The 16,245-nt window shown below is 37.6% G+C and overlaps 1 protein-coding gene across 1 annotated transcript in view; it reads left to right on the forward strand.

Moving 5' to 3' along the window:
* Positions 1-16,245, forward strand: part of LOC113046858 (pleckstrin homology domain-containing family H member 3-like) — a 38,029-nt gene that overhangs the window by 11,024 nt on the left and 10,760 nt on the right. Inside the window, exons 2-5 of the mRNA XM_026207925.1 lie at positions 2,855-2,910; positions 10,997-11,085; positions 14,131-14,313; positions 15,953-16,110. Of these exons, the coding sequence (XP_026063710.1) occupies positions 2,855-2,910; positions 10,997-11,085; positions 14,131-14,313; positions 15,953-16,110 (486 nt within the window). The remainder of the gene's footprint in view (positions 1-2,854; positions 2,911-10,996; positions 11,086-14,130; positions 14,314-15,952; positions 16,111-16,245) is intronic.

Consider the following 16,245-nt stretch of genomic DNA (forward strand, 5'->3'; position numbering starts at 1 on the left):
TTTTACAAATATATATATTTTTAATCCATTGTAAAATTATTTCAAATTTCTTAAATATTATATATTTTTTTTAAATGATATCGGCTTTATACCGGCTATCGGCTAGCTGCTTTCCAAAATATCGGCATCGGCTTTCAAAAAAACAATATTGGTCGACTACTAGTTGCTAGGGTGGTTATGTTATGAGTGTGGTTTTAGCACATTGCTATGCAGTACTTGTGTGTGTGTGTGTGTGTGTGTGTTTTATTACTGCATTGATGCTAGGTAAAAATTGTAAGTCCACTTATATGAAATTGTAAGTCCAATTATATGAAATGGCACCCTTCTTCCTGATAAGCTGTATGGCAAGTCTAGTTTAATACCTCAGGGTTCGTTCAAATACCTAACCTAGAACATTACTTCGTATCATGTAGCAAGTAGAAAGTGTGGTCTGTTTTGTATTTTTCCGCTTTATATCTTTAGAGCCCATGGGGTTTTCTTTAACCAAGGGAGTCTTTTAGAATCCAGTAAATGACCTCATGACTCATAGCATAGACTGGGTATTTATACAGTTGTTTGACAATTACCATACAAATTACATGACGTAACTCATCATTAGTTCACAATTATGAATGATGAAACAACATACAGTCGGCTAACTGTCATTTTGACCAATTGCTACTTTTTTCTTTTGGTTATAGCCATTTTGTGTACCACATCAAAGGGCTTCCAGGGCATTCAGATTGACCTTTCCTGGACCCCTGCTGCAGTCCAGAGCTCTTTTCTCGTTCTGTCTTCCCCTCTTTAATATGAGCTCTGTGATGGGGAAGGGTAAGCCAGACCTGAGGAATGTACTAAAGAATCTAGACATCCCTCGAACCATAGCCCGCCACACTGTCAATCATCAGGTGTCAACGGCCAAAACATCTCAGACAGCTAGTTTCTGAGGCCCCTGCTTCTTTAAAAATTCTTTAAAATTGTAATTTGATTACATTACTGATGACTGCAATAAAAAGTAATCAGATTACTATTTACTTTACTTTTACAAGTTTTTTTTACAAGTTACTTTTAAGTTTACTTTACTTTTCAAGTTATCAAACCTAGAAAATACACTACAAAGAAAAACTCGTAGTTCTTTCATTAATTTAATAATGACAGAAAAAAAGTAGGGGTGCGCGATAAATATCGTCCGATAATTAATGCGCATCTTGTCAGTAAAGCCGGTTTTCTAATCAGCGGTAAATTCCATCAGGTGTGTGATTTCACATAGAGCAGCTGTTACTACACGGAGCCGTTGTTAACTGTCTAGCTGCGCAAATCCACGTTCATTATCAGGGTTTATTTGCACAGCTAGTCAGTTAACAACGGCTCTGTGTAGGACGATATTTATCACGCACCCCTAAAAAAAAGTAGCCTATTATTTTTATAGCCTACACTCCCAATGTAAGACTCGTCTGCATTTTAACTCACATTCTCAAGGGCATACTGACATGCAAAACATGATTTTTACTTCATAATTTTTAACACTGCATTTGTAACTTAAGTAACTAATCAAATTACAAAAAATTTAAATGTAACGCAACACTTTACTGCGTTGCCTGGAAAAGTAGTTAGATTACAGAAAGGTGTTTTACCCAACTCTGCTAATGTGTATAGAAAATGTAACACAAAACACTCTGAAGTACATTACTGATGACACAAATGAGAAGAGACTAACTTTATAAAAAAATATGTGATGTCTCGCACAACGACTTCTGGTAATGTCCTTTTACTCTTTCTCACAGTAAATTATTCAGTAATTCATAGTTTTTACTTGCAAAACCATGTATTTGAGATAATTTTACAATAATGATTCACAGTGTAATGCTAAACCATTTACAATTTTCACCATATATGGTAATGTAACTTATAGACGGTTTCATCGGGCGCACGCGCCTGGACCTAAGTTAACTTCCGGTCTGTGTTGTGTATATCGGTCTGGCTGCGGTGCCATCTACAAACGCAGTTAAAGCCATGGTGATGAGTAGACTGAAGTTGGGCTCAGGTGGCTGTGCTGCGGGATGTGTTTCCCATACATTTATTTATTTTTGGAGACTCGCCACAATTTTAAAACTGATCGATTTTCAAAAAGGCTTCGTTAAATAAACATGAGTAACGTAACGTTACGTAACGTACTGCACGTTTAATAATAATAATTCCTTACATTTATGTTTAAATATCAAAACGAGGCACGGGTGTTTTTATATCGCTGTATTTCTGAAAGAAGACTTGCATGTTATATGCGTGATAAAGCAGCGTGTGAGCGTACCAGCTCTGCTTTGTTTACAGCTGTTACTGGGGAAACCTCTATTTCTCGCGCTTTATGTCTATGCTTTAAAACATCTCCTGCTGGCAAATAATGAATCAGCATTTTCATTAAGTCCGCCTGATCCACACAGAAAACACATTTTGTTTGTTATCAAAAAATATCTACTCTAGAGGGACTTGGCTGTTGTTATTGATTCTATTTGGAGTCTACCGGAAGTTAAGTTAGGTCCACAAAAGCGCTCACGCGCATTAACGTTTGTTTATGTTGATGCCGTTGAAACCGTCTATAGTAAATCAATTAACAAGTGTTTACTGTATATCATTTTTTTTTTTTTTTACAGTTGGTATCAACAACTGAAATTTTGGTATCATGGCAATATAAAACTGAAGAACCAAATGGAACCATATGGTGTTTGTTAAACATATTTGAAACAAAAGAAGTGAAAGAGACTGAATGTTCTCCATGGACTGCACATCCTTCGAGAATATCTAGCAGAGTTTACTGGAAGGGAAGTGAGAGATCAATACCTGCCAGATGCCCATGTGTTTTGTCTTTTCTCTTTTACAGGGGCGACTAGAGGTCACTCTGTCTCAGCCCACTCGCACAGCCAATGGCACACCCTGGTGAGTTCAGCCAATAATGATGTTTAATAGGATGTGTGTGTGTGTGTGTGTGTGTGTGTGTGTGTGTGTGTCTTACATCTCCCTCACATCCTGGACAGATGGATTCATCAGTGCGTAAAGTACATATCCTTATAATGTACCGTGGTGGTACAGTGATTGTATTAGATCATAATATACCTTATTTTAATAAAAAAAAACAGCATACAGACTGAGCTCTTAAGCACACCAAGGCTACATTTATTTGATCAAAAATGCAATAAATCGTTTACATATTATAAAATATTAAAATATTTGTTTTATAGTAAGTGTTCTATTTTAATATATATATTGTGTAATAAAATTCACTCTAAATTTTAGAGACAAGATAAATCCCCACTGTAAACTGACGGCTCGTTCTTTGATGATAAACTGACTCAAATTTCAAATGATTTGCAACAGTAAATTTGCCGCGTTCAGTGTAGACCACCTCAAGCTGTTGCAGCATGATGCGCAATAAGACAACTGTCTTCGGCTGTATCGCAGCACAAAGTATCAAGCACACACAGAAAATGTGTACCATTAATCGTCAAAAACTCAGTGTAAATGAGCATTAATTTCATTCTATTATCAAGATTGAAGCCCTGAATCTAGAGGAAGTGTAAGGATTTGTGTGTTTTAGCAGGCTGAGATTTGCACGAAACCTTCAGCCAGACAGTGACTCAGTCTTTTTTATCGCATGTAGAGGTCGTTCAGTCTCATCACGGATTAGACACACACGCGCTGTCATCCTGAGTGATTTCTGTCTCGCTCAGCTGGCTGGACGGGGAATGTCTTGGTAGTATTCTTGAGTAAACCATATTATTTTTAGCAGAGGTCAGAAAGACTCACTCCATCATCAACCACCATATCTGAAAGAAAACATTGTCTTTGTATCTGTCACTCTTGGTTTATGCCCTCTTTCTGTCTTTTTAAAAAATTCAAACAAACGAAACCTTTTGTTCATTTTTGGCTGTAGGTTTCAGGTCTTTGTCCTGTTCACCAGCTGTTCTGCACTGTCAGTCCATTAATGGGACATCCTGACAGGTCACAGCTTGGTGCTAATGTGTTTCCCAACATTTTAAAATGTTAACATTTTACCCCAAAAATGAATGAAAACATATATATAAAAAAAAAATCGTGCAATATATATATATATATATATATATATATATATATATATATATATATATATATATATATATATATATATATATATATATATATATATATTTTTTTTTTTATAATTCAAAATTAGAGCATACCAGAATGTCCCCAGGGGGCACTTTCTTTGTCACATTTTCTTTCTTGTAGGGATAATTTTGCCTACAATCATGGCTAAGTACACACATATAAACACATGTACTCCAGTGTGTGCAAGCCTTCCAGCAAGGACATTGCTTATTTAGTTAATAAATAAGCAGCACTGCATTTTAATTGGATTAAAATCAATCATCTGCTGAGTTCAACATACCACTTACAGTAAGTGTACTCTAGAGAATAGTGTGTTACAGAGATTAAGTGTAACAAAGAATGAAGAACACCTACTTCTTTTTGTGTGTGTCATGTCTTATTAATGTTGTGACATTGGGTAGTAAGCAATTAGCCTTTTCCTTCTCAGAGCTGCCTAAAAACAGATTATTCTATTCTTGTGACAAACTAATGATTTATTTAAATCTGGAAATCGTGTGTGAGTGTATAATGGATGGGTTATATTAGCTTTTATTATGATTGTGTTAACCATCTATTAAACAGGCTATTGATGTCTTTTACTGTAAGTCACATGGAAATGGCAGTAAAAGTTGCACATGCACGCGCACACACACACACACACACACACACACACACACACACACACACACAAAATGTCCCCTCGATTCAGTGGACATTTATAGAGGGACGCATAATATGTTTTCCTTCTTTTTACCTTTCCTCCATCCCTCCATTTCTTTTATCAGTTTCCTGTCAGTGTGGGCCACACAGATGGTTTGAGTTAGTAAACTTATGCCACAGAGAGCGTCAGAGAGGGAGGGTTACACGCACAGGGCTACTTTGCCTTCATATTAACGATTCTGCCTGGCAGTATTGCCAACCAGAGTTTCCCGTTCCATGACGCTATTCTCACACTCTTCACACATTTAAATCTGCAAATCAGTTTTCACCGTCTTTTTAGGCTTTTAATATTATTCTTTTTTCTTTTTAGTTTTGTATTATTAATCACATATATATAACTACACATCTGAAACTGAAACTGTTTATATGCTTTTGATAAAAAATGCTTTCAAAACTGTAATATTGTGAAATATTAATACGGTTTAATGCATTTTATTCCTGTTATGGCAAATGTATGCTGATTTGCTGCTCAAGAAACATTTCTTAATATTATAGATGTTGAAATCACTCCGCTGTGTTGCTTAATACTTTTGGTGAAACCGTGACCTTTTTTTTCAGGATTCTTTAACTTTTTTTAAAAAATGTTTAAAATACAGCATTAATTAGAAATAGAAATCTTTTAATCTAATTTTACTGTCACTGATCAATTTAATGCATACTTCAAGTATTACTTATTTTCAAATGTATCTTATGACCCTAACTATTAAACTAACATTTGGTTGTTTTAATTGTGCTTATAGAAGTACTTCAGTTACTCATTTGAGTTTGAGACTGTTAATGTCCAGCCACAGTTTTGTACTTGTGGCTTAATGAGAGAGAAGTCTTGAGAAGAGGGTGAATTTGCTTTCACTTCTATAAACAAGCACAATTTGCTTATTTTCCTTTCTTCCTCCTCATCAAATCAGTGCTAACTCAGGGTGTTTAATTTTTCATCCCTCACCAAACAACAGCTACATTCACAACAGCACTTTCCTTTCCAAATCGTCCTTCCTGTTCTTTCTCCTTCTCTCTCAATTTCTTTACCTTGTCTTAAATGAGCCGAATTAATGTCTGTCTCTATCCCTCGTTCATGTGTCATGCCACTTGACTGACAGTTTGGGGTAATATTTTTTCTAGGCTTCTTATTCTTATATTTCCGTTTATTTGTATTTCCCTCTTGCTGTTTCTCTCTCAGGGCTCTCATGTCTAGATTTGGAGAAAGGCTCACTCATTTTCCTCGCCTCCTTTTATTATTCCTGTCGTTTAATCCTGTGTGACAAATTGCTTCCTGCTCTGCTCTCCTTCTTACAGGAAGTCGACTTGTAGGCCCCTCTTGGGGGGCACTGCTGTGGACTCTGGGAAAAGAGTGGGCAGCAGTGGGTTGGGTTGGGATGGGTTTGATTGGACAGCTGTGGGCGCGCACACACACACACACACACACACACACTTCTCTCACGACCCTCACCTCTTTACAGATCTACTACACCAGTCCAAACCTGCGTTCCAGCTGTTAATGTTGAATAAACCTCTACTTCAAACGCGCCTCGACATCTAACACATACTCACTCATATGATCACACAACACAAATCTGTCTATACATTTCAATCCACAGTCTCGCATTGGAAGGACAATGACAAACGAGACCTCTAAATGTCTCCCATAACAAGCAAAAGGACATTTCTTTAAATAACAGATCTCATCAATAGCTGAGTTTTCATCCAAGTTGTGGATGATAATTACATTTTTGCAAACATTGTTTGAAATTGGAAAATTTTGGAAACGGAGGGATATTGGCGCCAAAATAGAAATTGAAGTGGTATAAACTGGAAACTATGGTTCTTTTATTAAATGAAATAAATTCATTATGTTTAAGAGCACAAGTGATTGACTGTAGATACTTTAGGGAGCAACAGTAAGTGAGCCAGTCATTTTGGTAAGAAAATTTGAGATGTGAATTGTTCAGTCACTTGGCATGTTGAGACAAAGAAATTATTTGGTAAATGTGCCTTCATCGCAGTTTCTGTGCATGTCTTCTTGCCAGATAAAAACTGTATCCACCTCATGTGAGCACATCCTTTTTCTAGCATTTTGCAAATAATCTTCACATCTTGAAAACTTTCATATGAATTTCACTATGAACTTTAATTTGCCCAATACTGAATTACAGTGTTTGAGCTGTGCTATTTACATGCGTTTTATAGTTCTACAATTACATTTTTAAATAAATTGCAGGAGAAACTTCTGGGACAAACTTGCTACTTTATATGAAACACAAATGAGAACTCCATAAAGTCTCTAGAGCGATCAAAGATCAGTGTCTGAGCAATAAAATATTCATTTGGGCAAACATATCCACACAGTCTGTAAACATTCATTATTTCATCATGATAGGATCACATTATCATCATTTAAAACCATCCTTTCAGTCAGAATGGCAGGGTCTCATTTATTTCTTGCCTTTTTCTGTAGAGCTAGGTATTACTTTCTTCAGCCTCTGACAGGATGGCCGAGTCTGAGCACAAAGGTTTGGCTTAATGCCATGCTGATGTCACTGTGCGCCACTCTTATCCTATATAATGGATCAAACAGTCACACCACGCCAAACCCTGTGCTTTATCAGTGCCTTTGTGTGTAGGTGTGGCATTTCAAGTTCAGACACACGAGAAGTGCACTGACACGTGTGTGTGTGTGTGTGTGTGTGTGTGTGTGTGTGTGTGTACATGGTTTTCTATCCCGGTGGGTTTTACTTAAATACACACTCGATTTTAAGAATGTAAAAATGCAGAAAGTTTTCCTGTGAGGTGTACAATTTGTACAGTATAAAAACCACTACGCCACCATTATGGAGAGTCCCCAAAAGGATAGTAAGCCAGATGTGTGTGTGTGTATTTTCACTACTGCACATATTTACACATGTACTTTTGAATGAGACGTGACCTGCTTCATGTTGATTGGGAGCTGGTATTGTTAGGTAGTCGACAACATAATTGTGTTACGTTATCTGGCTCCCAGGGTCCAAGGTGCTCATATTGATCTAGATTGGCTCATTCACTTAGAAGGGCACCGCTGTTTAGACAGACAAAGGCCAACTACTGTAACCCTCACTTCCTGCTTTTCTCATTGCTTTCTTTAGTCACTAATTATATTTTCCCAGAGAAAAGGGTTGATAACAAGGTTTTTCATTCATGCCTGCACTTTTAACAATAAAGTTTCTTCAGCCCCATTAGAAACCATTCTGTTATAAGAGCCATTCTTCACAGTGTAGGCATCTTATGTTGGATATGGTGTGGTTCTTATCTTAAGTTATCCATAGATTTTTCTTTCCATCTATCTTTCTGTCTATTAATCTGTCTATTAACTAAGGCTCTGTCTGTTTGTTTGTCTGTCTATCTATCACATAGATTTACATGTAAGTGCAGTCCTTCTCATGTACATTTGAATTTCATAGCAACCAAGTGTATAATAATTATCTTTTGCCCAACCTCAACTTATAAATGTAAAATTCTCCAATATAACCTAGAAATCACTTTACTTTCTATATAGAGCCACGGCGCTTATGCAGCAAAAACATTGCCAGTGCGTTTTGTGAATCTGTCTTAGCAGTTACGCTGCAGTGCCACTGCATGTGCTTGCTGTTGGAAACAGGCCTTAGATTGTGAGTTGCTATTTTGTAGTGCACACTCTTTGTTGAGTATGACAGGCTCCTGTACTGTCTTGTCCTGAACAGAGGTAAGAGATAATTCAATGAGTCAGTGTTTCGTATCTCTCTATAGCTTTTAAGTGAAATGAGGCGTGCGTCGACCTGGATCAGTTGTCGTCTACTGCTCCGGTTTTTCTGTTTAGCACCAAATATCTGTCCTTTTAGGTCACCATCACAGACCTTTTTCAACCCCATATCAAAAAAACATTTTTTTTTTAACTGATAGTCTAGACCGATAAGAAAACAGTTCTAGCCCCCGAGATATGAGTCATAAAGCTCATCTCCAAATTTATACCCCATGGCCCCATATCCATCCATAAGATATCTTACTGCCCTCTAAAGTCTCTATATAGCAGAGCATGTTTCTCTGTATCTGCGTGCTGGTCTCATTCCAGCGGCCTCTTGCAGAGATAGACCTCAGCTCATCTTATATGTGTGTGTGTGTGTGTGTGTGTGTGTTAATACTGTCTAGATTAGAATGAGGGTTATTCTCATGCCTGCGGGACAGAGAAGTTTTTTTTTTTGTTAAAACCGAGTTGTTGATCATGATTCTGCTTGGATCCATGAACCGGTTCTGGCAGGTTCTGACTGGCTGATTCCAGCTCTCACAGCTCCTGTGATTGGAGGCTTCCCCCTGTTTGTGCTGCCTGCCTCTCTCTCATTCGCTCTCTCGCTCTCATTCTCTCTCATTCTCTCTCTCTCTCTCTCTCTCTCTCTCTCTCTCTCTCTGATGGATGTCTGTAAACTCTTGACTCCGTCTGAGATTCAACTTAAATTAGAGAGTGATGCAAATCCGCAGGGATGCATCTAGCAATGCATCTCCAATAAACGCATACACAGACCTGTAAATAAATGTACAGAACATTGATATGGTTTAAGATATTCAGAGAAGACAAAAATATTCAGACACACAGCTATCGTATCTGAGGTCGATGAAGAGGCAACTCGTAGACTCTTAGATTGGCAGGCTTCAAAATACAGCACGAGAAAGACTGGAGCCAGAATGTAGAGCAGATGTGTAATTGTATATTTATCTCCATTTTTTTGTGTAAATGGATGCCCACTGCTCCGGCTGTGTGTTCACAGTTTGTGTGTGCACTTTGGATGGGTTAAATGCAGAGCACAAATTCTGAGTATGGGTCACCATACTTGGCTGTATGTCACGTCACTTTTATAATTTTGCTGGTAGCAATTTGTTATAGGTCATATCATGATAATGGTATCAGCCAAAATATTGATATCGGTACATCATGCACACACATGCGTGTAATCGGACTCTCTTATCAGAGACACTGGGCCAGTCAGAGATCATATGATCTCTGGTTACAATCTCTGTTTTTCCAGATCATCAGCATGAGGAAATGAGTTTTCAGGACTCTCCATTTGATTGACTTAACAAATGGCTAATTTGGGTGAGAAACTAGCAAATCCAGATAATTAGTGCCAAATGAAATTCTGACTTCAAATAACAGGAGGTTCAGGAATGTCTTGTTTGATTAACCAACACGCAGTCACATTCAATTCCTCTGATGCGGCTCAAAGTGTGTGTGTGTGTGTGTGAGAGAGTGCCAGTGTTTCAGAGTGATTATCTGTTTGTCACGGTCAGCCTCAAGGTGCTTGTGCTCCCAGCATTCCTCAAATCATCTATCATTTGTTAGCTAATGACGTCCTCTGACTAATCTTTTACCAGCTCATTACAAGCTGTTCTTCTGTTCTTAACAAAAGTCTTTTAGTCCAGGTACAGTATACAATTAGCCATTCACTAAACCTTGATTTTTATCCATGTTCATGGTGATAAGACTTTTTTTTATTTATCAGTTTCTTTTGCAGGAATCAAACCAGCAACAAAACAACATTAGCAATTAGTGAAATTTCATCCCTGCTAGATATTACATAATATAAAATTAGCAATAGCAGCAAATTCCCAAAGGAACAGTTTAAAGTGATGAGGAGTGTCCCACTAAGGTCCTTTAATAGTATAGTACATTTATATTGAGTGGACCTACCCATAACATTTTGTCCCAGGCCCTGTCAACTTTAGTGATGACCGTTTGACAACTATTTGCTTGTCAGTACCTCTAGCCCACTCTTATTCTCCTAGTCTCTTCTTAGTTCTTTCTTTGCGTGCGAGTGTCTTTGGCATCTCTTATTCACATTTATTTTCAGTCTTTTCCCTGGCTGCCAGACCGATAAAGCTCTGCCTGCCTGGCCATGGTGGTGGAGGGTGGAGGGATGTGCGTGTGTGTGTGTGTGTGTGTGTGTGTGATGTGAAATGTCTGCATATGTGGAGTGCTTTTGTGCTATGTTGGGGTCTATTTTAGCAGCAGAGGTGTGATGTTGACCCCAACTTCCCTCAAGGAATAAGTGTGCATTTTATATATATGTATATGTGTGTGTGTGTGTGTGTGTGTTTGGGGGGATATGGGAGGGGGTTGTACAGTACTTACTAGGTTACAGTAGGCACATTGCTTATGTCTGTTGTGTTTCACGTTGTTCAGTCTGTCAGGAGTTCCTGAGGAGAAGAGAAGTCTCATCACAAAGAAGAGTAAGATGACGATGGACGAAGACAATGAGGTGCTTGTGAAGGGTGAGGACTTTTCTTGACTTTTATTGACCAGATCAAGTCATATTTGTCATTATGACTATAAAACTAAATGTATTGTTTGCGTGCATTGTTGCATGTGTGTGTATTATGTCTCAATTGTTTTATTCTGCTGGTTACTTGGAATGGTTTATCTGAAGTTTTAATGCTTATAGATTACAGTTTCAAAGGTTGAAAGGTGTTTAAACTTTGTGATTTAAAAGTAGTTATAGATAGTTAATCTAAAATCTGACTCATAACTTTCTCTTCCAGGGTGTAGCTGGCTAAACAATATCCACAAACACACACACACACACACACAGACACACGTTTGTTTTTGTGAAAAGTGGGGACATCCCATAGGCGTAATGGTTTTAATACTGTACAAACTGTATTTTCTATGGCCCTACACCAACCCTACACCTAACCCTAACCCTCACAGGAAACTTTGTGCATTTTTACTTTTTCAAAAAACTCATTCTGTATTTTTTATAAGTGTTTTGAAAAATGGGGACATGGGTTATGTCCTCATAAGTTACCCTCTCCTTGTAATACCTGTGTCATACCCATGTCATTATTCGCTTGTTAAGTCTGAAGTGCTGCTACACAGAAGTAGCAGCACTTCTGTGTCCAAACGCTCTATCAGTTACCACGAGAAAACAACAAAAGGTGCTAATATAAACTCACAATGTGATCAAATACAAGCGAAAAAGTTATAATCGTAACCTTTAACTCCATACCGAAGTCCCAGATAGGCAGATAGGACTATGAAAAAAATATAAATATAAAAATTATTTGTATTTGGGACACTGTGAGCACAGAGATTGTAGTGTATACCGTACGTTTGAAAGCGTTTGGCTTAAATTATTAATATGAATAAACAGTGCTCATATACGGCTGCTGAGGTCGTATTCTCAAGTGAAGCAAGTTGAGGCTTGGACCCGGAAACAGCGCTTCTTACGTCATCACTTAACAAACGAATACAAGAGTTGTGTCCTGATATGTTACAAAAACAAGAGCGCGCACACACACACACACACACACACACACACACATACATCTAAATGAGCACATACCATATATTTCTATTGTCTTTTTATAAAGATATTGATAATTAATATATACTAACCCAAAAAGACTGACAAGAAAAATTATGCTATATTGTTTACAGATATTAATGATTTTAAACCTTATCATTATTAGTAATTATCAGGTGTAGAGATAAACATACAACTGTTGAAAAGTTAGTATTTTAATGTTTTTGAAAGATGTCTCATACTCACCAAGGCTGCATTTATTTGCTAAAAAAAAATATAAAAAATATTATGAAGCAGTAAAAATATGAAATATTATAAAATAGAAAAGTATTGATTAAACTATTTATATTTTAATATATTTTAAGTGTAATTTATTCATTATCAATTTGAAAACATCTGTGCTGCTTAATATTTTTGTGAAAATCAAGATCCTTTAAACTTTTTTCTTTTTAAATAAAATCTTTTAAAAAACTTTTATTTGAAATAGTATTACTTGTGAATGTAAATTCTGAATATGTTACAAAAGATTTCTATGTCAGAAAACTAAACCATATTTATCGGATGACAATACATCGGTCATTGTGCACTTAAAAACAGTCAGTATTAGTACAGTGGGGATAGAAAAGAATCACGTTTTGTTGCTTTGCAGCCTGAAATGAAGATAGACACAGCTGTTTGTTTAATCCAGCTGTGTTTACTCTGTGTAACTTAAACATCCAAGTCAAAGATATAACACCAACAAAAATAATAATAATAATTCGCCCTAAAAATGACTTGTAAACTTTAATTTCTAAATATGTATACTTTTTTAGAAAGTATATACTCAAACAAAAGTTTTTCGGGATAGTCCCCAGTACACACACACACACACACACACACACACACACACACACGCATCTGTTATAGCTTGTGGTTTTATCAGTGACACATGAATTGGCTGACACACTTCACACCAGTTGAGACCGTTGGAGAGCGTTAACCAACACTAAAGCTGCTGACCACAGTTTTCAGTGTGTTATTCAGAGTCCTCTATGATTTCAGAGTGTGTAAATGTGAGTGCTGTGTGGTATTTGCTGCACTGGAGTGGTAATAATACTCAGTCACATGTAATGCGTAATAATAAGCAGGGCAGAGTAATATTAGTGTAGAAGGGGTCCAAATACTCCGCCAGCCTGTCTCATGCTGACCCACAGAGCTGCTAAATAAGACAGTCTTCCCCCAGTCTGTCTGGCTGACTCACACACACACACACACACGTTTGTTTTTGTGAAAAGTGGGGACAGCCCATAGGCGTAATGGTTTTTATACTGTACAAACTGTATATTATATGGCCCTACAACTAAACCTAACCCTCACAGGAAACTTTGTGCATTTTTACTTTCTAAAAAAACCTCATTCTGTATGATTTAGAAGTTTTTTGAAAAATGGGGACATGTTTTATGTCCTCATAAGTCACTCTCTCCTTGTAATACCTGTGTCATACCCCTGTCATTATACAGAGTCCTGATATGTCACACACACACACACGCACACACACACACACACACACACAAATATTCAAAGGGAAAGGTAGCAGGTGCAATGCATCTGCAAGCAGCAGTGGAAAAAAGGTAACATGGTCCGGGTGTCATGAGGGTTTTCAAAAAAAAGTGCTTTTCCCATGAAATGTTTCTTGATTATTGGCTCTGATACTCATTTTTGCATAGACAAACTTTGTGAAGGTTTGGCGGGAGATTTTATCCCCAGTGTGACCTTAACACAACCCTCTATTAAGCTGGGTGCGCGGTGGTTTGAATGTGGATGGGCTGGTTTGTGCTGTTCTGCTTTTTTCCATGATCCCTCAGTCTGACTCTGCACGAGCACCGTGAACTAGCTCTCAAAGAATGATGTTTCCAATGAGACATCATTCATTTCTGTCAGGTTTTGAAATAGAATCTCCATATTCTCATATGATTGGTCTGTTGCAGTATTCATCATGTATAATATGGGTCGTCTTCTCTGTTTTGTTTTTCAGGCTGGCTCCTGCGGGAGGTGCAGGGAGGTTGGCTCCGGCAGAGGAGGTTCTGGTTTGTGCTGACAACAGACTCTCTTGACTATTACAGTGGTCCGGACAAAGATGCTCGCAGACTGGGCACGCTTGTACTCACATCCCTCTGTTCAGTGCTGTGGCCGGATAAACACACCTACAAACAGACAGGTAACACACCTGCAGTTAAACTAGGGCAGCCTCAGTCACCACCGCTTTTCATTGTACATGCTCTCAGAAAAAGTGTGCAAGATTTAAGGGTTGCACAAGCCATTTGCAAGTTCTTACTTAGATTAAAATTTAAATCTACACTAGAGGCTTAGTAACTACTAGCTAGTTTGTAACTAAATCTATACATTATTTTATTTTTTTCAGTGATGGAGAATTGGAAGTTCATTTTGTGCTCCCTAGACATTTATAGAAATTATAGAACATATTGATGTATTGTTCTCTTCAATGTATTCCTTAAATTTTATTTACTTGGTCTTAAAAATGTTTGTAAAAAGTCTTCATAAACACCAGAAACCCTGGATGACTTTTGTCGTTTGTCACTTTTTGTCGTGCCTGGTTAGTGGTGGGATGGTGTGAGCCAAGCTCTCAGTGTTCAGTGGAAAATAAAAACACTGTTTCACTCACTATTTTAGAGTTTGTACTCACAGTGACATGCATTTTTTATTTTTTTTGGAGAGAGCTATCTTTTGGTCAGATCAGAGCAGCCGTGAGACCTCTTGTCAGCACTGGCGTGAACGCTTTCTTGTGGGAAGACTTTGATTGAGGAAATGAAATGCAGGATTGTTTGAGAAGACCAAAATACCAAAAGAGAAACGAAGGCAGACAAACGAGAGGCATTGTTGTCTGGGAAGATGGTAGGGAATGACCAGACAGACTCAGAGGCTTAGTCATACTGTGTGTGTGTGTGTGTGTGTGTGTGTGTGTTCACATGGCACATGTTCTGCTGGAGTTCTGAATCACACACACACACACACACACACACACTTTCAACCAGTACAGTCCACAAAACTCAGAGCTTTTCTCAGATTAACTTTAGGGACTTTCCTAGATAAAAGTGTGTGTGCATATCTGAAAGTAAAGCTTGCGTGTGTGTACAAGAGCAGTGGTTGGTCAAAAGTCAGTCATTATTCAGCACAGTGGATGGAAATGGCTTCTTTTCTTAATAAACAAGTTGTCATATAATATCATGGCTAATGCTTTGGCTCATCCACAGAGTAAAACATATATTTTAATGAAATAATAAACAATGTACAGTTTTGTGGCTAAGAAATTGGAGATGTTTATAGGGGACACCAAATATTTTGGCCTGTAAATTTTAGCACACCCACTGGATCTGAAAATCCGGAAATATCAAGGAATGTAACCATGAAATAGTCATAGAAATTCATTTCCACAGTGAATATAAATTGTTCTGCTGTAAAATATTTCATTTTACTTTTTGTGAGTGTTTGTGTAGAGCGAAAACTTGCCCCCAAACAGTCTAGAGAGATTGGTCTAGAGTTTTTTTTTTTTTTTAATACTCAGTTTTAAAAATAAATACTGCCAATTTTAACAAAAAGGGGAGCAACGAGATATTAGTAAGATCCTCATCAAGCTTTCTCTGATCACATGAAATATGATGTTGTCATATGGCGCTCTAGCACATTAGTCTTTAATCAAAAACAGTAAAAGCATATGTATGCCTTATTACATTTGTTTACTGTTCTTTATATATGTACTCTCCTAATTGTTTGGAGATGCTATTCTGTATTGAAGAGTAGCACTAAATCTGGTCTTCTTTAATGTGTATGTGTGGCAGGTTACTGGAGTCTGACAGTGTATGGCCGCAAACATTGCTACAGACTCTTCACAAAGCACTACAATGAGGCGGTGCACTGGGCGTGTGCTGTGCAGAAACTCATAGACAGCAAAGCGCCGGTCGAGACGCCAACACAGCTCCTCATACAAGACATTGAGGTGAGAGAACAAGCAGCAGCGGAGATGAACACGACAGCATATCAACATACAGTATATCAACAAACACACCACAAAATATTAAGCAGGACAACGGTTTTCAACATTGATTAGTAATGATGTCTCTACAGTATATAC

This window comes from Carassius auratus, chromosome 3, assembly GCF_003368295.1.
Source record: "Carassius auratus strain Wakin chromosome 3, ASM336829v1, whole genome shotgun sequence".
NCBI classification, from domain to species: domain Eukaryota; kingdom Metazoa; phylum Chordata; class Actinopteri; order Cypriniformes; family Cyprinidae; genus Carassius; species Carassius auratus.